General features: G+C 39.8%; 1 protein-coding gene across 1 annotated transcript; it reads left to right on the top strand.

Annotated features, from left to right (window-relative positions):
- Window positions 1–16,846: 16,846 nt before the first annotated feature.
- LOC131659750 (uncharacterized) lies at window positions 16,847–17,821 on the top strand. The gene is made up of 3 exons (XM_058928899.1): window positions 16,847–17,141; window positions 17,247–17,429; window positions 17,544–17,821. The coding sequence occupies exons 1-3, from the start codon at window positions 16,847–16,849 to the stop codon at window positions 17,819–17,821; spliced, it is 756 nt and encodes a 251-aa protein (XP_058784882.1).
- The last annotated feature ends 3,480 nt before the right edge of the window (window positions 17,822–21,301 follow it).

Below are 21,301 nucleotides of genomic sequence, written 5' to 3'. Positions count from 1 at the left end.
TCCCACACATTCTCTAACAAGAACTGCAAGTTCTATATGGTTTAAGTGTTTTGCAGGTATAAAGAAGTGAAGAGAATCTTCAAAGCAAACACAAGAAGCAAAACCATGGAAACTGAAGCAAGCTGAGTGCTGTCAAGCTTCAGAAATCAGAAGCACTGATAATAGAATTTGATCCATATTTGTCTATTTGATCTGACAAAATTCTATTTGCTCTGATACATTATTTTAGCCTATATGGCTCTGATACATATAATGTGTTCGAATATACATTTTATGTTCTGACTCGTTCATGCTGACTTTTGTCGTTTAGTCTTTGTTCTGTAACATTTCAGGATGTAGAGATGCTCTGATGATGCTCTGGTACATTCAACAATGTTCTGATACAAATCTAGCATGAAGTGATGTTGGTAGAAATTCAAAGCTCTGAAGCTATCCGAGGGAAGCAGAAATCAGAAGCTGCGAATGTTCTAAAGATCCAGAAAACTCAAGTTCTGAAGCTGTCCTAAATGGAAGCAGAAATCAGAAGCTGTGAATGTTCAGAAGATCAAAGAAATTCAAGTTCTGAAGCTGTCCTAGATGGAAGCAGAAATCAGAAGCTGTGAATGTTCAGAAGATCAACGAAATTCAAGTTCTGAAGCTGTCCTAGATGGAAGCAGGAATCAGAAGCTGTGAGTGTTCTAGGGATCTAAGGAAATTCTAGTTCTGAAGCTGTCCTATGGAAGCAGAAGTCAGAAGCTATGAATTCTCTAAAGACAGAAGCTTATATGATCGTCTCTACCGAAATAATCAGGGAAGTCTTTTATTAAAGTTCTTCGAGTATTTATTTCAGGGGGAGATTATTTATCTCAGGGGGAGATTGTTAATCTCAGGGAGAGACATATTCATATGCTTATGCTATAGCTGTGTAATTTGTCTTTTGCCGTCTGTTCTTTCTGATCGCAAATTCATATCATTTATATATGTTTTTGTCATCATCAAAAAGGGGGAGATTGTTAGAACAAGATTTGTTCTGATCAATTATCTTAGTTTTGATGATAACAATAATATGAATTTTGCTTAAGATTATATGGTACTCTAATCCAATGCAATTTCCTTTTCAGGAAATATATATAAAGAGTACGCATAATTCAGCGCTCAGAAGCTTTGTCTCAAATGGTTCAGCATGCAACATCAGAACATGGTCTGGCAAGACATCAGAAGATGGTCGAAGCAGAATCAGAACATGGGTCTATGGAAGCATCAGAAGAACAAGAGAACAGAAGCACTGAAGTTCTGATGGTATCACGCTCAGAAGCACTTCAAGGTCAGAAGATCAGAAGATGCTGTGCACCAAGCTGTTTGACTCTGATGATATTCAAACGTTGTATTCACAAACATCAGATCAGAAGAAAGTACAAGTGGCAAGCTACGCTGACTGACAAAAGGAACGTTAAAAGCTACTAAAGGCTACGTCAGTAGACACAGCGTGAACAAGGCTCGAGGTAGTTGACAAAAGCGTATAACATTAAATGCGATGCTGTACGGAACACGCAAAGCATTAAATGCACTCAACGGTCATCTTCTCCAACGCCTATAAATATGAAGTTCTGATGAGAAGCAAGGTTAACGATCCTGAACAAAACAACGTCTATTAACTTGCTGAAACTCTGTTCAAATTCAAAGCTCAGAATCTTCATCTTCATCAAAGCTCACTACATTGCTGTTGTAATATATTAGTGAGATTAAGCTTAAACGTTAAGAGAAATATCACAGTTTGTGATTATAGCCTTCAAGAAGCATTTGTAATACTCTTAGAATTGATTACATTAAGTTGTAAGGAACTAGAGTGATCGTGTGGATCAGAATACTCTAGGAAGTCTTAGAGGTTATCTAAGCAGGTTGTAACTAGAGTGATCGTGTGGATCAGTATACTCTAGAAAAGTCTTAGAGGGTATCTAAGCAGTTGTTCCTGGAGTGATCAGTGTGTGATCAGAAGACTCTGGAAGACTTAGTTGCTGACTAAGTGGAAAACCATTGTAATCCGTGCGATTAGTGGATTAAATCCTCAGTTGAGGTAAATCATCTCTGCGGGGGTGGACTGGAGTAGTTTAGTTAACAACGAACCAGGATAAAAATAACTGTGCAATTTATTTTTATCTGTCAAGTTTTTAAAGCTACACTTATTCAAACCCCCCCCCCCTTTCTAAGTGTTTTTCTATCCTTCAGGTAAAACCCAAGTGTTTATATGATAAAAGGAACCATCTGTGCTTCCATACCTTGCACCTGACTGAAAAGGAGTGTGAATCAAAGATCAACAAATATGTTGGCGTCACCAATCTTTCTCCTATTTCCTTCGAACCTGCCTTCTACTCCACACCAGACTTTCACCAATGGTGGACGGATTACTATACTTCACAAATCTTTGACGCCGATAGTCTCACTCAAGAACTAACTACAGCTTTTGATGATGTGCAGGAGAATTTCCACAAAGGTACCTCGACTCATATTAAAGAAATCCAAGCTTTTCAAAAATTCTTTGAAACTATCTATCGGCCTGATGATCTTAGTCGGACCGTTCGTGAAGCTGCAGTTATTTTACGCGAAAAGTTTTCCGCCAAACTGGATAAGTTAAAATTGCCCTCGCATGTTCGACCAGAACTACGCTATGAAGTGGCTTTCAAACTTAATCCTCCAAAATTCCCTCCACTACCAAGTGCGGATTTTGGTGTGGCTCTGAGCCCTCCTTTTCCAAATTGGTTTGTGTGTGGCAACGTTTTAAAAGATCTTCAAGAAAGTACTAAAAAACGTGCTGATCGAGTGGTTCCGACTAAGCATACCCTAGATACTTTCAAAGGGCATCTTCATATAGATCTTGAACATGTTCGTGTCTTGACCCCAATACCTGAAGGTTTGGACTCAGACAACCTTTCGACTGACTTTTCTTTTTCCTGTTGATATACTGATTCCAGTCTCAACTACAGTCGTTGCTCGAAGAAAGAAGATTAAAGAAGTTCCTACACAGAAGGACTCTGGGGCATCTAAAAGTAACAAGCCAAGTGAGAGTGATTCCATTGCCACTAGCAAGAAACCCACGGTACATACCCATTTTATATCATTAATCTCATATAATCTGTGAGTAGTGCTTATTTTACTCAATTTTATATTTCCCAGAATTCGAAACCCCCGGTAGGTTCGAAACGACAAGCCTCTTCAACAGTTGCCTCAGATGATGAAGACAAATCTCCTCCTCGTACCAGGCAAGGCCATAGAAAGAGACAGAAAGCTATTACTCCTTCGGGAAAAGAGAAAGGGCTAGGTTCCTCCAAAGTTGCTTCTCCTAGCGACAAGGCGTCTTCTGAGGAATCACCTTTAAAAACTGCCAGTAATGCCTTCGTTGTCGAAAGTCATAACTCAAGTCCAGACAATATTCCACCCAAGGTATTTGGGTTTCAACCCAAAATCATCTCATAATTTTAACTACATGATTAAGTTAACATCTTACCTTGTCATTGCAGGATGATACTGGCACTGCTACTTCAGGTCTTAAGACTTACAATTTCACCATTAATGTCGATAAACCTCAAGGTAATCATAACTCTTTCACTTTCATCGATAAACTTCTCAAGGCCTTATCGTTCAGACCAAGTCTGGTTTGTTTAATGCAGATATTTCCCAAAATAAATCCCATGTTCTCTCACCAGTTTTTGAAGATGCCAGGCCTCTTACCACCACCTTACCTAATGAGCCAGTCGAAGAAAGCCAATCCACTGACGAATCCCCAGCTACTCATCAAGATAAAAACCTGGAAGAAAATCATCCATTCTCAGGTAGTGACAACGTGAATCCACAACCACATGGTAGTGAAGATACTGTATCCGAACAAGATGCTATGGAGGAAATTTCTAAACCAGATAAACACAATCCTCCAGAAACTTCAACTCTTGACACAGAAACTACTCCTGGGGCAACTTCGATGCCTGCCCCTGCGAAGCCCACTCCTTCAGAACTGGAACAGCTTAAGCAAACTGATCCTCTCAGCTTTCTAAAAGCTATGATGAATGTGAATACTACTTCGCCTTCAGAACTTGACATCTCTCCAGCTGTCCTTGTAGAATCTGGTGACAAAGAAGACATTCCTGACCTCCTTCGACAGATAAAAGAAAGATTCTTTGGGGTCAATCTTGTGGATGTTCTTAGTCAAGATCCTATTAAAAGTCATAACTTGAATCAACTCTTGAAGAAAGTGGATTTGTTTCGAGTCTCGAAAGAAGTTTCAGAGGTGATTGTTTTGCTAGGTTCTCTAGTTGAACAACTTCAAGCTAATATTCTTCGAAAACAAAATATCGAAAAGCAACTATCTGAAAAAATAGCCTCTCATGACTCTGCTGTGGATGCAACGAAACAAGGTGAGGCCCTCAAGCTTAAACATTCAGAAAATCAGAAGGCATATGATAATTATGAGAAGGATATCAACTCCTGGAAACAAGAGATAAAAGCTCTCGAAGAAAAGATAAAGGAAGCTGAGAATTGTAAGGCAACCATACAAAAGGCCAATCAACAAGATCTGCTTGCAGTGGCGCAATTGGGGATTAAACACTTCGAAACCACACAAAATTTAGTGCCAGAGATTGAAGGATTGAAGAAACACCGGGCGTTACTCGAACTTTGTATGTCTTCATGGGAAACTCAATATTTGAAGATCAAAAATAGTCTCCCTGAGGATTTCAACTAGCTGTTTCGAACTCTGTATTTTGTTGCACTTTTGTTTTGTAATCGAACCTTTTATAAAAATATCTATCTGTATGCTTGACCTCTATTTTTCGTCTATGTTTTCCATATTCGCAAGCACTATTTTTAGCAAATCTTTCATATTCTGCCAAAATATATCTTCATATTTTCCACAGTGATTCTAATCAATGCAACACATAACCCTGACCACTCTTCACAGTATCTTTATTCTTAGACCTGACGTTTCTACTTCTCCAGCCGTAATCATTATTAAACAGTGACGTCACTTTCTTCAAAACGCTCATTTGAGACGTGCGTGCATCAGTTTCATGATTACTTTTCAACTTCCAAGGGCGGGAAACGGTGGAAGCCTTAACTCCCTTTTTGGAATACCAAACCGCATTCCAATCAATCATTAAAACTTTAAACCACCTTTCATTACCTCAGGTCTATATAAAGGCCTAAGATCGTTTTCATTTCTCCATTCTTGCATTTCCTCAAACACTAACAACAGAAGAGAGAAACCTTTTCTTCAAACTTTCTTTTCAAAAAAAATGGCTGCGCCTCTCTCTTACAACAACATAAAGGCTGTTATCAAGAAGGAGTTCAAACTTTTTGAGGATGAACTTGATAGCAACTTCATCACTCTTGGCAATCTCTTTGCTAACCAAGAACTGGACTTCTATTTTGGAGACATCCTGGAAGGTCCTGTTTACCCCAACATGCTTGCAGATTTCTGGATGTTTGCGTCTCTACGCATAGATCCTGAAGGGAGGACCACCATAGTTTCTGAGGTTCGACACGCTCATCTCAGCATCACTCCCACCACCATTGCTAACCTGATGAGATGCAACAACTCTGGGGAAACATTTGATGACAACAGCTTCAACATGACTACTCATCTTATGTTGAAGACTCTCATGGACAACGATCCTTTCAGTGCCAAGGTTATCAGGATTTGGCATCAACTGCTTGTGGGTAATTTCCGTCCTCGGAGGCTTGACGAAAACAACATCATGGTCGAAGACTTGGAGTTTATTCTCTGTGGTCTTCGAGGGAAGAAGATTAACTTCCCTTTGATGATTTTCAAAGGGCTTGTTGAGGCCGTTTCTGTGGCTACTGCCGGTTAGGGAAACGTAACCTGCCTTCCGTATGGTAGACTCCTCTCTTATATATTCCTTAAGAAGGGTGTCGTGAGGCGGATGCGCACTTTTGGATCCATGGACATGTTCGAGGCTGAAAGCTTGCCTGTGCTGTCCTTAGAAGGATTGGATCAGAGGATTAATTAGCCAATATTTGCCCTAGGTTTTTATGTTTTCCTTTTTTTTTTTTCAGGAGTTCCTGGGTCATGTCCCCGGATCTCTTTTTGTAATGCTTGTACTTCTAATGACAAAATATTTTGGTGCTTCTCTGACTCTTTTCTTAATTTACCATCTATTTTGATCGTAAAGCCATTTTGATCAATGCAACACATATACTTTGGTACATGTCTGACCATTTTGGCTTTCGTAGTCCCCTGAATGTCTACGTTTTTGCAATCTTTACTTCGTACATGCTTGGTTTATATCTCTTTAGATATTTTCCGTTTACTCTCAAGATCCTACGATCTTCTGCTAACTCTTCAATTTCATAAGCATTATTCGAAAATACCTTTAAGATTCGAAAGGGTCTTTCCCAGTGCGGGGACCATTTACCAAGTGCTTGATTCTTTCGATCTATAGGTAAAATAACTTTCCAAACTAGGTCATTACTAATAAACGTTTTACCTTTCACCTTTTTGTTGTATGCTCTGGATACTCTTTCCTTTTTCCTTTTTATCATTTCCAGCGCTCGAAGTCTGTCTTCATCCAAATCTACTAACTCATTCATCATTAACTCCCAGTATACGTTGGGAGGAATATCTGCTTGTCTTTGTACCCTTACTGACTGTAGATATATCTCGATTGGGAGTACTGCATCATGCCCAAACGTCAACTGGAAAGGAGTTGTGTTTGTAGCTTCTTTTGGAGATGTTCGACAAGCCCAAAGTGCTTGGTCCAAAGTTTTATGCCAACTCTTGGGTTTCTTTCCCACATGTTTTTTTATAAGGCCAATTATTATTTTGTTTGCTGCTTCAACTTGTCCATTTGCTTGAGCATAGTAAGGTGTAGAAGTAAATAACTTGAAACCTATTTCTTTGGCAAAGTCTTGCATTTTTCGTCCAGTAAAGACCGAACCTTGATCAGTTGTTATACTTTCTGGGATTCCAAACCTATATATAATATGTTTCTTAATAAACTCAATCACGGCCTCTTGATCCACATTTGCTAGTGGTATTGCTTCGACCCATTTTGTGAAATAGTCTATTCCTACTAATATGTATCTTTGGCCTTTAGACGACTTAGGGTGAATTTCTCCGATCAAATCTAACGCCCATCCCCTGAAAGGCCAAGGTTTCACTATTGTACTTAATTCGTTTGCTGGGGCGTGCTGGATACCTGCATGTTCTTGACATTCTTGACACCCTTTTGCAAACTCTATGCAATCTTTTAACATGGAAGGCCAATACATTCCATAACGAAATAAAAGCCATTTCATTTTGTGTCCTGCTTGATGTGCACCACATGCCCCACTATGTACGTTCGACAGAGCCAAGTATGCTTCTGCTTCACCTAAGCATTTCAACAATACCCCTTCAGGAGTTTTCTTGAATAATTCGTTTCCCATCAGGAAATATGACAGGGCTCTATATTTTATCTTCCTGTCTGTATCCGTCGAAGAGCTTTTTAGATAGTCTATTATTGGACGCCTCCAATCTGTATCTGCTAATGAGTCTATGTTTAGCACTTCGAATTCTCCTTTGTTGGCGTAACCCAACTGTGAATTCTCCAGATCACTTGGGGAAAGTTTAGTAGACATTGCTCTCCCTCTTACTTCAATCAATTCTTCTAACTTTTCTTTTGATACCTTGTATCCTGAAGCTAACTGCGCCAAGTCGTTTGCCTCTTGGTTATTCATCCTTGATATGTGTTTTAATTCCACATATTCGAATTTCTTGAGTAGCCTATTTGCTATGACAAAGTACATGATCAAATTTTCTTTGATGCACTTGTATTCCTTTGTCAGTTGTTTAACGACCAATTCAGAGTCCCCTCTAATTTCGACTCTGGTTGCCCCCAATTCTAACAAAGCTTCAAGTCCAGCTATTAATGCTTCGTACTCAGCTTTGTTGTTGGAGCATAGCGGACCCTTGATTTTATACTTGAGCTTTGTTGGAATTCCATCAGGAGAAATTATCAACAAACCAACTCCGGTTCCCTCTCTGTGCGTTGAACCGTCGAAGTATAACTTCCAAGGTTTTAAACCCACATACTGTTGATGACTCTCAGCTACTGCATGGTCGACAATGAAGTCTGACACAATTTGACCTTTCATTGCCTTGAGAGGCTGAAATATTAGTGAATATTCAGTTAGGACTAAAGCCCATTTACCGATTCGACTATGCAGTATAGGCTTGGATAACATATGCTTAATAACATCACAATGAGACGAAACATAAACATCAACTGGCTTTATATAATACTTAAGTTTGATACAAGAGAAATACAAAAAAAGGCAGAGTTTTTCTATAGCGGTATATCTAGTCTCCGCATCATTGAGTACTCTACTTAAGTAATAAATGGCTCTTTCGATGCCGTTCTCATCTTCTTGCGCCAGCATGCTGCCTATTGTTTTATCTGAAGCTGAAATATATAGGCGCATGTGCTTCTTCCCATTTGGGGGAGATAGAATTGGTGGACAAGTCAAGTATTGCTTGATTTTATCAAAAGCTTCTTGATGTTCAGCATTCCATTCGAATTTTCCTTGCTTAAGCCGCAGTAGAGGTGAGAAGGCTTGTGTGCGTCCACTCAAATTAGAGATAAATCTCCTTAAGAAGTTTATCTTCCCCAATAAAGATTGTAGTTCTTTCTTCGTTGATGGAGACTTGGTTTCCATTATGGCTTTCGTCTTATTCTGGTTAATTTCTATTCCCTTTTTGTGGACTACGAAACCCAAGAAATCACCTGCCTGCACAAAGAAAGCACATTTGAGGGGGGTTCATCTTCAAGCCATGTTTCCTCATCCTTTCGAATGATTGGCTCAGATGATTGAGATGAGTTACATCTGAGGTGGATTTTACCACAATGTCATCTATATATACTTGCATGAATGTTTCTATGAAGTCATGGAATATAGAATTCATTGCTCTTTGATAAGTTGCCCCAGCATTTTTTAAACCAAACGGCATTACAATCCATTCGTAAGTACCTATTGCCCCTGGGCAACGAAACGCCGTTTTGGATACATCATCTTCTGCAATAAAGATCTGATTGTATCCAGAATATCCATCTAACATGCTCAAATACTCGAAGCCTGCGGCTGAGTCTACTAGCATTTCTGCCACAGGCATGGGATACTCATCTTTAGGTGTGGCTGCATTAAGATCACGAAAGTCTATGCATACTCTTAATGAACCATTCTTTTTAATTACAGGCACTATATTAGCAATCCATTCAACATACCTTGTAGTTTGGATGAACTTGCAGCGTAGAAGCCTTTCGACCTCTGCTTTAATCTTCGAATGAATCTCTGGCGCGAATCTCCTGGGAGTCTGCTTTATAGGCTTCCTTCCTTCCTTTATTGGTAGTTTTAATTCGACCAAATCTCTTCCTAGACCAGGCATCTCGTCATAATCCCAAGCAAAACAATCTTTGTTTTCCTTCAACAGTTTGATGACCGTTGCCTTTAATTCTGGTTCTAGTTTCGCGCTGATATATGTTATTCTTTTTTGATCTTCGTCTCCAAGATTCACTTCTTCGAGTGGATCTTGAGCTAACATCTTTATATTTGGTGCCATTGGATCTTTTTCGAATCCTAAAGGCTCTTCATCGTAAATTGCATCTAACCTTTGACTCGATTCTTCTCTTATGGTTTTTTTGACTTGAAACGAATCTTCAGAAGATTTGGAATTCATATGTATCTCTAAATCTGTGACTTCCTTCTTGGTTAGACCTGTGTCAATCTTCACATTTGATAGTTCGGCCTCGAGAGCCGCCTTTCTTTTATTCTCGGCCACGTAAGCCGAAATCTTTTCAAAGAAAGAAAACTCAGACATTATTAATGTCATCGTCCCAGCCTGTCGGCCGTTCTGTTGGATAATTCTCCAATGGTGTTGGATCTGCTGGGCCATCCATGATCTCTCTATCCCACTGGAATCCATTTGGGTGTAGAGTTAAATAGTACAACGCATTCTTATTTGGGGTGTACATCTCTTCTGCCGCATGATAAGGACTTATGTTTGCCAAATTCCTACCGAAGTTAGTTTTATTAACCTGGTTAACTTCAGCCATATAGTAGCTCTGATCTCCTTCGATATTCTCTACTATACCGTCTTCCCTCCAAATTGTCACCCTTTGATGCATTGTTGAGGGCACAGCTGCCACTCCATGAATCCATTCTCTACCAAGCAAAAGGTTGTAGTTTGCTTTTGCTGGTATAACCATAAACATAGTTGGCCTGGTGACTGAGCCTACTGTCAAATTGACCTGAACAACTCCTAGTGTTTGTCCTATTTTGCCTTCGTAGTTAGATAAAACCATGTTATGTGGCCTTATATCAGTATCGAACATACCAATTCTTTTTAGCATGTATTGAGGCATTAGGTTCACTGTTGCTCCCCCATCAACTAAGACTTTGTTGATGCCAACATTCTCAATTTTAACCCTGATATAGAGTGGCTTCAAATGATTTCGCATACCTTCATCAGGCCTTTCGAAGAAAGCGTTCTGTTCTTCAACTGCACCGTTATTCAGCACATAATAACACACAGGTCTGTGTTTTGCCATTTCTTCGATGTCAGCCTCCTCGCAGTCTTCAACTTCCGTTTCCTGATTGAACTCATGAGGAAGCACGGACACAACATTGCAGTTGAGGTTTATGGATGACACTCCATCAGAATCAAAGTCATTTGTCATTCGATCTTCTTCTTTCCAAGAACTAGAATGCATCTTTTCTTCTTCATCCAAGATCTTTTCAGCTTCAAATAGCTTGCGTTCCACTGGAGGTTTGTTTGACTTTGCCCCCTGGCATGGGACTTGGTTGCTACTAGACTCTCCATCTTCTCTTGGCCTGTATTCCTTTTGAGCCTTTTTTATTCTCTGATGCCTTCTCCACTGGGATCGGGACATAGGATTTTTTCCTTTGTAATTCTCCAATCGATACGCCTCTCGATTTGGTTTTTGAAATTGCTTCCTGTATGCCATTGCAGTTCTTCCTCCTTGGTCCCAACTCCGCCATTTGTTTTCTCTTGCACCAGCTTGCACCCATCTATCCCTGGGTGCATCTGCAGGGACTTTGAATGTTACCTTTCGAACTCTGGGGTGTGGACTATCAGGTCTCTTCGTAGGAGTCCACATGTCGAAACCGTATAGGTTAGGACGCAACCCCTGAGTTTCTCGACCCATGTAGCAGTACACACGTTCGAAGGATCGTGCCAGCATTTCATCATAGACTGCCTCACATCTGGGACATAGTGCAACTTCAGTATTGCCTTTGTGACATCTGACCAAAAATCCTACTAAGCTCTCCTCCATCCTTGGGTACACTTGTAGTAGGGGATTTGGTTCTCTCCCTGGGTGTTCCCATCTTTCGCGTCGAGCCCTTTCGAAGTTAGCTTCGACCCTTCGATTCAGCATGATCGAACACCTTGGACACATCCATTGTTTTCCACCGTTCCTCTCATGACAACCCCAAAGGTAGTCCTTGAAGCTTTCTCCTCTTAAAGGAACTTCAATACCCCCTTTTTGCCTTGTTAGCCATGTCTCTAACTCACCAAATTCAGAAACTGGACGTCTGGCGTTGACCATGTTAACGACTGCTGGAGGAACTTCAGAGATCTGGATTTTCTGGAGTTTCATCCTGAGGTCTTCAGTGGCCTCGCTGTTCTGTCCCCTCGAAATTTCAGTTATCTCTGTCCTTGGAGATTCTTCGACATCAGTATCGAAGATTATATGGTTATTCAGACTCTCAGTAGCCTGCTCTCCATAGAACACTGCCTTAGCTTCTGCACCTTCGACTTCAGATGCCTCCACCATGTTGACATCCACTGGCTCACAGAGGCTAGCATCAGCGATGTTCAGAGGATTGGTATCGACCTTCATGTGACTCTTGGTCTTGTCAGCAAACTTCAACCTCCCATCTTTGATAGCATTTTGAATTAGATCCCTGAAAAGAAAACATTGTGAAGTTTTATGGCCTAAAAAACCATGATATTTGCAAAAACCTCTCTTCTTTCGTTGTTCTAATGGAGGAATTTTGGAATTTGGAGGCAGTATCATTTGGTCATCTTTTATTAGTAAATCAAATATCTCGTCACATTTGGTGATGTCGAATGTGTAAGTTTTCTTAGGGAACCTATCATTCTTATCGTTTTCTACTGGGTTTTTTCCATTTGCAGGGTTGAGTAATTTGCAGGCATAAGGTGGCGCTTCTCTTAATTCAGCCACATCTATTTCGACTTCTTCAGGGTTGTATGAGTCGCTAAGAGACTCATCACCAGCGTCCTCTACTTCGACATACGCTACCCTTTCCTTCTTATAGTTTTTATTTGCCCTAACCTTTTCTGCCTTCAAGCGTTCGACTTGTCGAACCCTATCTGCTAACTGGGCCATATCCCTAAGATACTGAGTATCTAATTTCTTTCTAATTGAATAATCTAAACCCCCCGCAGCCATTTCGACTAATTCATGTTCTGGGACAGTTGTGAAACATCTAGATTTCAACAGACGGAACCTATTCAAGTAGTCATCAATTGGTTCTGTAAACTTCCTCTTAATACTAGCCAATTCCTTCAAACTTATCTTGGTTTGACCCATATAGAATTGTTCATGGAATAACCTTTCCAAGTATGACCATGCATCTATCGAGTTTGGTGGCAAAGTGGTGAACCAAATGAACGCATTCTTTGTTAGCGAACTAGGGAAGTATTTGATCCGTAAATCCTCGTTCCCTGCTAAATCCCCTGCTTCTGTCAAATATCTGGCAATATGTTCCACAGTTGACTCGCTAGTTTCGCCTGAAAACTTTGTAAACTTAGGTACCTTAGTGCCCCTAGGCAATTCTGTCTGCATAATGTAATCTGATATGGGGGACGTATAGTTTGGACGTCGAAGTCCAGTACTAAGGCCATTATTGGCCATAACCCTTTCTATCATGGCAGTTAGGTTATTTTCCGTAGCCAGATTTTCCCTTCTGACTCTCTGGACAATCTCATCTGGATGTTCGTTCCTACCCACAATCCTTAATCTGGGTCGCTCTTCTTCTTCCGTTTCCTGTCGAATGGGAACGGTTCTTTGATTCGAAGCCTCTAAATTAATCACTTGAGTTCCTTCGATCGTTTCTGTTCTTCGTGAGGGGCCTACATCCCTAGTGGCTGTCCTAAATGGGGGATCCACATCTTGTATACGCTCTAAAACAGGCCTCACTTCTTGATTCGAAGGTTGTTTGTCTTTTCTTCTGGGTGGTGGCACTCCCATGAAATCTGCCATTCGATTCATTTGAGATGATATCTTTTGGAAAGTCTCCATGTTTTCCCGATTTGTACTAGCAATATTCGTCGCTAGTGGGTTCAAAATTGAAGCCAACTCTTTGGCCAAAGCCCCTAACATATCATGGTTGCTTGCATCCATTTCTTGCCGGAATGCTGCTTGGTTACTTGTGGTAAACATGGGTATCTGGGTAGAAAAACTAGTGTTGTGTGCACTTCGACCCACTGAACCAACATTTGGCGAAAACGTCGCATTATTAGTTGTAGCATATGTAGGCCCAGCCCCTCGTACGCCTGTTCCATATGGGTATGGCATTCCGTGTGGGTTATTTGGCCTCCATTCGAAAGCAGAGTTTGTGCCTTGACTAAACAAGTTGTTTGCAGCATTTGTCGAGGAAAACGGTATATCCTCTGCGCTTGTGGATGAAGGTGCAGTGGTCGACACTGAAACTGGAACAGTCCCTAATGGTCCTATATTATTCTCAGGGATGGCTTGGGAATTATCTGCAGGTCTTGACCCATTTGGACCTGGTATATCCCGTGCTACTTGAGTGGAAGTCGAATTTGCTGCGCCTGATCCTGAACCTTGTGGGGGATCTTGATCTCCCCCTGCACTGGTCGTGACGACCATTTTCTTGTTGTACCTTCGTTTGGGAATCGGTTGTGCACTGTTCGTTAACTTACCGTTCCTAAGGTTCATACAAGGTCTTGATATTTTCTAGACAAAAATAAAACAATTGATTAAAAACAATCTGGTTGACACAGTCCCACCAGGTGTGCCAATTTGTTTACGGTGATTTCCGGTAAACAACCGCTAGTCTTCCAAACTATAAGTAAATATGATTTGGTTACTCGCAGGATCAACTAGATTGATCCTAGGACACATAGTCAAAAAGATTGTTATTAATGGTCGTTCGAACCATATTTATGATTTATCTTTGTCAATAAGAGTTTCTTCGAATAAAACAAGTAAACTTGATAGTGACTTTGTTATATGCAAGTATAACTTCAACAAAAGGGTAAGTAAAAATAAGACATGAAACGAAAACTGTTTAAAGTACAAAGAATCTAAAATTGCAGAAATATTAAATACTTCAAAAGTAAATGACATGAAAATAACAGTACAAGAATGTAAATGGCAAGAAGTAAATGAAATGCAATAATACTGAAAAGATATCTGAAAACGAAAAGGGAATACACATGTATTAAAATGGTGGTGTCATACGTACATTTCTCAGCGAACTCTTTCTCTTTAACACTTGATACTTGAGTGATATGTGAGTGATTTGTACAAAATGAACACACAGAATCTTAACATTAAGACTCCTATTTATACTAATTTCGACCTTAACGGCCCTACGCTAATCTAATGCCACGTTTCTCATAAGAACTCCAAGGATGCCATCTGTTGTTAGACAGTTACGAAACCGTCTTCGAATTTCAAATCTTCCCGCCTAAGTCCTTCTTCGACGCGTGGCAGTGTATTTAACATTAAAACACTACGAAAACACGCTAATTAGTAATACTTTAACATATTTCATGAAATTTGCCTAAGTCTTCGAAGACATGTACTCCTATGAGCTTCAGTGTTCATCATCTCCGCTGTGACCTAGAAATCTTCACTCTCGAAGCATGGCCATCAGGAGCCATTTTCTTATCTTCAAACGATGGTCATCAGTAACCATCTCTTCTTCGAATTTTTATTCTTCGAAGAACCATATATTTTCAAAACGAAATCTTCAGCTAACAGTAGGAAAGAAGGGGAAGAAGCTAGGGTTTTATCTATTTTCTTTTCTGAGGTTCCAGACAGGGTAAAGGCGGCAGACATTTATGAATTGTTTGGATGTATTGGTGATGTGGTAGAGGTGGTGATTCCCCCCAAGAGGAATAAGTTTGGTAAAAGGTTCAGGTTTCTAAGTTTCAAAGAGGTAGAAGATGTTAGGAGTCTTGCAATTAAGCTTGACAACATAATCATTGATGGAGTCAAAATTCATGCTAACTCGCCCAGGTATGAGAGAAATTCGTTCGGGAAGTTGGGGAAAGAAGCGGAAGGGGCAAAGGAGAAATTCAAATCATCTGAGTCCAGGCCGTGGCATACTAAGAAGTTCTTTGATTTAGATAGATTGATGGGCAATAAATCGTTTGTAGAGATACTGCGTAACAAGGAGCAAGTCACATTAAAGGATAGCGCGGAATCATCGGGAGGGATTGTTGTGTCATTTGAGTCGTGCTCTAAAGACCTGAATAGACTATCTAAGGCTTATGTAGGGCGAGTGGTTCACACTGGGATGTCTTATAACATTCAAACCTATTTTGAAATAGAAGGATATTTCTCTATCAAAGTCACACCTTTGGGTGCAAACTTGTGTCTGCTGGAGGAGATGGAAGAAGGAGAAATTAACGATTTGATCAGGGAAGGTGAAACTTAGTGGAAGCAATGTTTTGTTGAGATTCGAGCTTGGAAGAAGGAGGATGTAGACCTGGAGAGGGTGACATGGTTGAGAATACATGGTGTACCCTGCCACGCTTGGAACTTCAAGTTCTTTGAGTTACTGGCTAACAGGGTAGGGAGTTATGTGTGTGTGGATGAGAACACGCTCAAAGTGGACATTATGGATGTGGCTCATGTTATGGTAAGAACTAAATATGCTTTGGTACTAAAAGAAACTTTATCTGTCAGGATTGATGGAGTTATCTTTTGTATTAAAATATGTGAAAACATCTATGGGCCTCTGCGCATTGATATGAAGAATAAGAGAGGGGTATTGGTTCAAACTTCATCAGATTTAGATGAAGGTTGGTCCAACCAGGAATGCAATAATGTTTTGGATATTAATTCAGAGTGTTATTTGGATGATATAAAATCTATAAGCGACGTGATGAAGGGAAGGGAGGATATTTCGAAGGAAGGTGGTTGTGTTGAAGAGGAGGGGGAGACTTATTCAACAGGTTGTAGTTTTGATGTTGCTCTAGATTCAGCTAAACTGGCTAGAGACTTGAAGCAAGATCGAGTAGTGAAACAAGGAGGTATAATTTCTTCACCATTATCTGCAGATTCCAAAGTTAGTTGTTCTCTTGACACTTTTTTTTTAAAAGCACTCAGACGGGTCAGGCCAGAAAGGAGGGAGTGTTAATATGTGTTGAAGCAACAAAGAAAAATAGGAGTAAAAGGATGGTGGAATTATGTGGTCCTACCTCTGAGAAGAAGAAAAGAATACAGAAAAAATCAGTGTGTGAAGCTCCTTTAGGGGATATGAATGATAGTGTTTTGTTGACTAAGAAGGCGGACTCTATCAGTAAGTGTGGGCTGAAAAAGGAGAAGTCAAGGGAAGGAAGTTTTTCAGCGGGGATTATTATATGCAGTCATCCAATTTCTGACTCTGATATGATTAACTGTAACTGTCGTTTTTGGGAGAATGTTAATTCAAATATTGGAAAGAAGTCTTAGGAGGCAATCTCAAAATTAGGAGTGATCCCCATTGACAAAGCAATATATTGTAAAGTTAAGATTGATGAATTGGAAAATCTCGATAAGGAGAGAATGGCAGGAAATAAGGTGTTAAACAGAAGTTGGAAATGATTATAGGAAGTCTGAATATTAGAAGAGGGGGCAGTTTGTTGAAGAGGAAAAGGATTAGTAAGATTATTAAGGAAGGGAATGCTGAGATTTTTCTTATTCAAGAATCTAAACTGAACAAGGTGGATCATAATCTGGTAAAATTATTGTGGAACAGGGAGAAGGTTGGATGGTCTTATTCTAGTTCGACAGGAAACAGTGGCGGAATCACCACTCTTTGGAAGGAGGAGAGCGTTGAAGAGATTTTCAGCTTCAAAGGAGAAGGATTTTTAGGTGTGAAATTATGCATAAAAGGTATTTGTTTCTATGTTATCAACATCTATTCTCCTTGTTCCTTGGAGCAGAAAAGAAAATTGTGGGAATCTATTATTCAGTTGAGATTGAAATACTCTGATGCAGATTGGGTTCTGGCTGGGGACTTTAATGCAGTGTGTATTGCGAAGGAGAGGAGGGGGAGATATTTAGCTAATAGGAAGGCAGAGATGGAGGTCTTTTCTCAGTTTGTGGAGATTTGTGAATTACGGGATGTGCCTTGTAAGGGGAAATGCTTCTCATGGTTCAGCGGTGACGGGCATGCGGCAAGTAGAATTGACCGTTTTTTGTTATTTGAAGACTTAATATCCTCTTGGGGAGTAGAGGGACAGAGAATTGGTAATTGAGATTTATTGGACCATTGTTCGGTGTGGGTCGTGGTAGATAAAGAAGATTGGGGTCCGAAACCCTTTATGTTCAACAATGCTTGGTTTAAGGATAAGAATTTTTTACCGTTTATTGAATCTGAATGGAAAAAATTAAAAGTGATAGGAAGAAATGACTTTGTTCTTAAGGAGAAGCTTAGGCTCCTAAAAGATAGTTTACGTAGGTGGAATGTTAGCGTCTTTGGAAAGGTGGATTTGGAGATTAAGGAAGGTTTGGAAGAGATTAATGAATTGGATGAGTTTGTTAGCTGGTGCAGTCAAAAATCAGCATGCTGAAGCAATTCGGAGAAGGAGTGTCGTGATTAGCAGGATGTGGATGAATATGTCGATAAAGGAGAATTTACTAAGGCAGAAATCTAGGCTGAAGTGGGATAATGACGACGACTCAAACACCAAATTCTTTCATAGTATGGTGAAAGAAAGAAGGAAAAGAAATTACATTGGGAATTTATTGTCTGATAGGGGATTGGTGAAGGATGTAGAGGAAGTTAAGGAAGAGGTTTGGAATCACTATGGCAGGAAATTCATTGAATCTGATGTGAACAGGCCCATTCTGGAAGGAGTTCAATTCAGTAGCCTCTCCTTGAACCAGGCGATGGATTTGGAGATTCAGTTTTCTGAAAACAAAATAAAAGACGCTGTGTGGAGCTGTGACGGTTCGAAAAGCCCGGGTCCTGACGGGTATAACTCCACCTTCATCAAAAAATGCTGGAACTTTTTGAAATCTGATTTTGTAAGGTTTGTCCAGGATTTTCATAAGAATTTTGTCCTTGTTAAATCTGTTACGTCCTCTTTTCTAACCTTGGTTCCTAAAGTTGAGCATCCTCTAGATTTGGACGACTACCGTCCGATATGCCTTGTGGGTACCTAAGGAGAAGATAATTTCTGTTGCAGATGTCCTTGGCAGCAAAGAAGACAAATCACAAAATGTCATGGTACCTGGACTCTGGGTGCTCGCGACACATGATGGGAAGAAGGTCTATGTTCCAAGACCTGGTGCTTAAGTCTGGTGGAGAAGTCAAGTTTGGAGGAGATCAGAAGGGCAAGATAATTGGCTCTGGAACCATAAGTACTGGTAACTCTCCTTCCATAACTAATGTACTTCTTGTAGAAGGATTAGCGCATAACTTATTGTCCATAAGTCAATTAAGTGACAATGGTTATGACATAATCTTCAATCAAAAGTCTTGCAAGGCTGTAAGTCAGAAGGATGGCTCAATCCTATTTACAGGCAAGAGAAAGAACAACATTTATAAGATTGATCTTTCTGATCTTGAGAGGCAGAAGGTGACTTGCCTTATGTCTGTTTCTGAAGAGCAATGGGTCTGGCACAGAAGATTAGGACATGCTAGTTTGAGAAAGATTTCTCAAATTAACAAACTAAATCTGGTCAGAGGACTCCCAAATCTGAAATACAAATCAGATGCTCTTTGTGAAGCATGTCAGAAGGGCAAGTTCTCTAAACCTGCATTCAAGTCTAAGAATGTTGTCTCTTCCTCTAGGCCGTTAGAACTTTTGCACATTGATCTGTTTGGACCAGTCAAAACAGCGTCTGTCAGAGGAAAGAAATATGGATTAGTCATCATAGATGATTATAGCCGCTGGACATGGGTAAAGTTCTTAAAACACAAGGATGAGTCTCATTCAGTGTTCTTTGAATTCTGCACTCAGATTCAATCTAAGAAGGAGTGCAAAATCATAAAGGTCAGAAGTGATCATGGTGGTGAATTTGAGAACAGATTCTTTGAGGAGTTCTTCAAAGAAAATGGTATTGCCCATGATTTCTCTTGCCCTAGAACTCCATAACAAAATGGAGTTGTAGAGCGAAAGAATAGGACTCTACAAGAAATGGCCAGAACCATGATCAATGAAACCAATATGGCTAAGCACTTCTGGGCAGAAGCAATAAATACTGCATGTTATATTCAGAATAGAATCTCTATAAGACCTATTCTAAATAAGACTCCTTATGAATTGTGGAAGAACAGAAAGCCCAACATTTCATATTTTCATCCTTTGGGACGTGTTTGTTTCATTCTGAATACTAAAGATCATCTTGGTAAGTTTGATTCTAAGGCACAAAAATGTTTCCTTCTTGGATATTCTGAACACTCTAAAGGTTACAGAGTATACAATACTGAAACATTGGTTGTAGAAGAATCAATAAATATCAGATTTGATGATAAGCTTGGTCTTGAAAAGCCAAAGTAGTTTGAGAATTTTGCAGATATAGATATTGATATATCAGAAGCTGAAGAACCAAGAAGCAAAGTTTCAGAAGCTGAAAGTCTCAGAAGCAAAGGATCAGAAGATCAAGTTGCTGCATCTTTAGAGAATCACGGAATTTCTGAAGAGCCAATAGTCAGAAGATCTTCTAGACTCACCTCAGCTCACTCAGAAGATGTGATTCTTGGAAAGAAAGATGATCCTATCAGAACAAGAGCATTCCTTAAGAATAATGCAGAATGTCAATTGGGTCTTGTTTCTTTGATCGAGCCAACTTCTGTTGATCAAGCTCTAGAATATCCAGACTGGATAATTGCCATGTAAGAAGAACTAAATTAGTTTACAAGGAATGATGTATGGGATCTTGTTCCTAGACCAAAAGGATTCAACATCATTGGTACAAAGTGGGTTTTCAGAAACAAGCTAAGTGAGAAGGGAGAAATGGTAAGAAACAAAGCCAGACTGGTGGCTCAGGGTTATAGTCAGCAAGAAGGTATTGACTATACAGAAACCTTTGCACCAGTGGCCAGGTTAGAATCTATTCGCTTATTAATTTCTTTTGTCACTCAACATAACATCACTTTGTATCAGATGGATGTTAAGAGTGTCTTCTTAAATGGCTATATAGATGAGGAAGTCTATGTCCACCAACCTCCTGGTTTTGAAGACTCCAAGTCTCCAGAACATGTTTTCAAACTAAAGAAATCATTGTATGGGTTGAAGCAAGCTCCTAGAGCTTGGTATGAAAGATTAAGTTCTTTCCTTCTGAACAATGGTTTCACTAGAGGACAAGTGGATACGACTCTCTTTTGTAAAACATCTAAAAAGGACATTTTAATTTGTCAAATTTATGTTGATGATATTATTTTTGGAACATCTAATGCTACACTTGGGAAGGAGTTTGCTAAGTCTATGCAGGCTGAATTTGAAATGAGTATGATGGGAGAACTCAAGTATTTTCTTGGGATTCAAATCAATCAAACTTCTGATGGAACATATGTTCATCAAACGAAGTATGTGAAAGAACTTTTGAAGAAGTTTAAATCTTTCTGAAAGCAAAGAAGCCAAAACTCCTATGCATCCAACGTGTGTCCTAGGTAAAGATGAGGTAAGTAAGAAGGTAGATCAGAAGTTGTACAGAGGTATGATTGGATCTCTTCTATATTTAACTGCTTCTAGACCTGACATTTTATTCAGTGTTTGTTTGTGCGCTAGATTCCAATCAGATCCTAGAGAATCTCACTTAACTGCTTTTAAGAGAATTCGGAGGTATCTGAAAGGTACTACTAATGTTGGTTTAGTCTACAGAAGATCTAAAGAATACAACTTAGTAGGATTTTGTGATGCTGACTATGCTGGAGATAAAATTGAAAGGAAGAGTACTTCTGGAAGTTGTCAATTTCTTGGAAGTCATCTAATCTCCTGGTACAGCAAGAAGCAAGCTACCATTGCCCTCTCAACAACAGAAGCAGAATATGTTGCTGCTGCTGGTTGTAGCACACAAATGCTCTGGATGAAGAGTCAACTAGA

This window comes from Vicia villosa, linkage group LG3, assembly GCF_029867415.1.
Source record: "Vicia villosa cultivar HV-30 ecotype Madison, WI linkage group LG3, Vvil1.0, whole genome shotgun sequence".
NCBI lineage: Eukaryota > Viridiplantae > Streptophyta > Magnoliopsida > Fabales > Fabaceae > Vicia > Vicia villosa.
Note: the sequence above shows the minus strand (reverse complement) of the source record. Positions and strands in the feature narration are given on the sequence as shown.

Bases quoted from the DNA above. Each gene is read 5' to 3' on its own strand.
- LOC131659750 (XM_058928899.1), top strand. From the start codon at position 16,847: ATGATTATAGGAAGTCTGAATATTAGAAGAGGGGGCAGTTTGTTGAAG. The intron at 17,142-17,246 runs GTATTTGTTTCT...ACTCTGATGCAG, and splicing joins TGTGAAATTATGCATAAAAG to ATTGGGTTCTGGCTGGGGAC. The intron at 17,430-17,543 runs GTAGAATTGACC...GGGTCGTGGTAG, and splicing joins CGGTGACGGGCATGCGGCAA to ATAAAGAAGATTGGGGTCCG.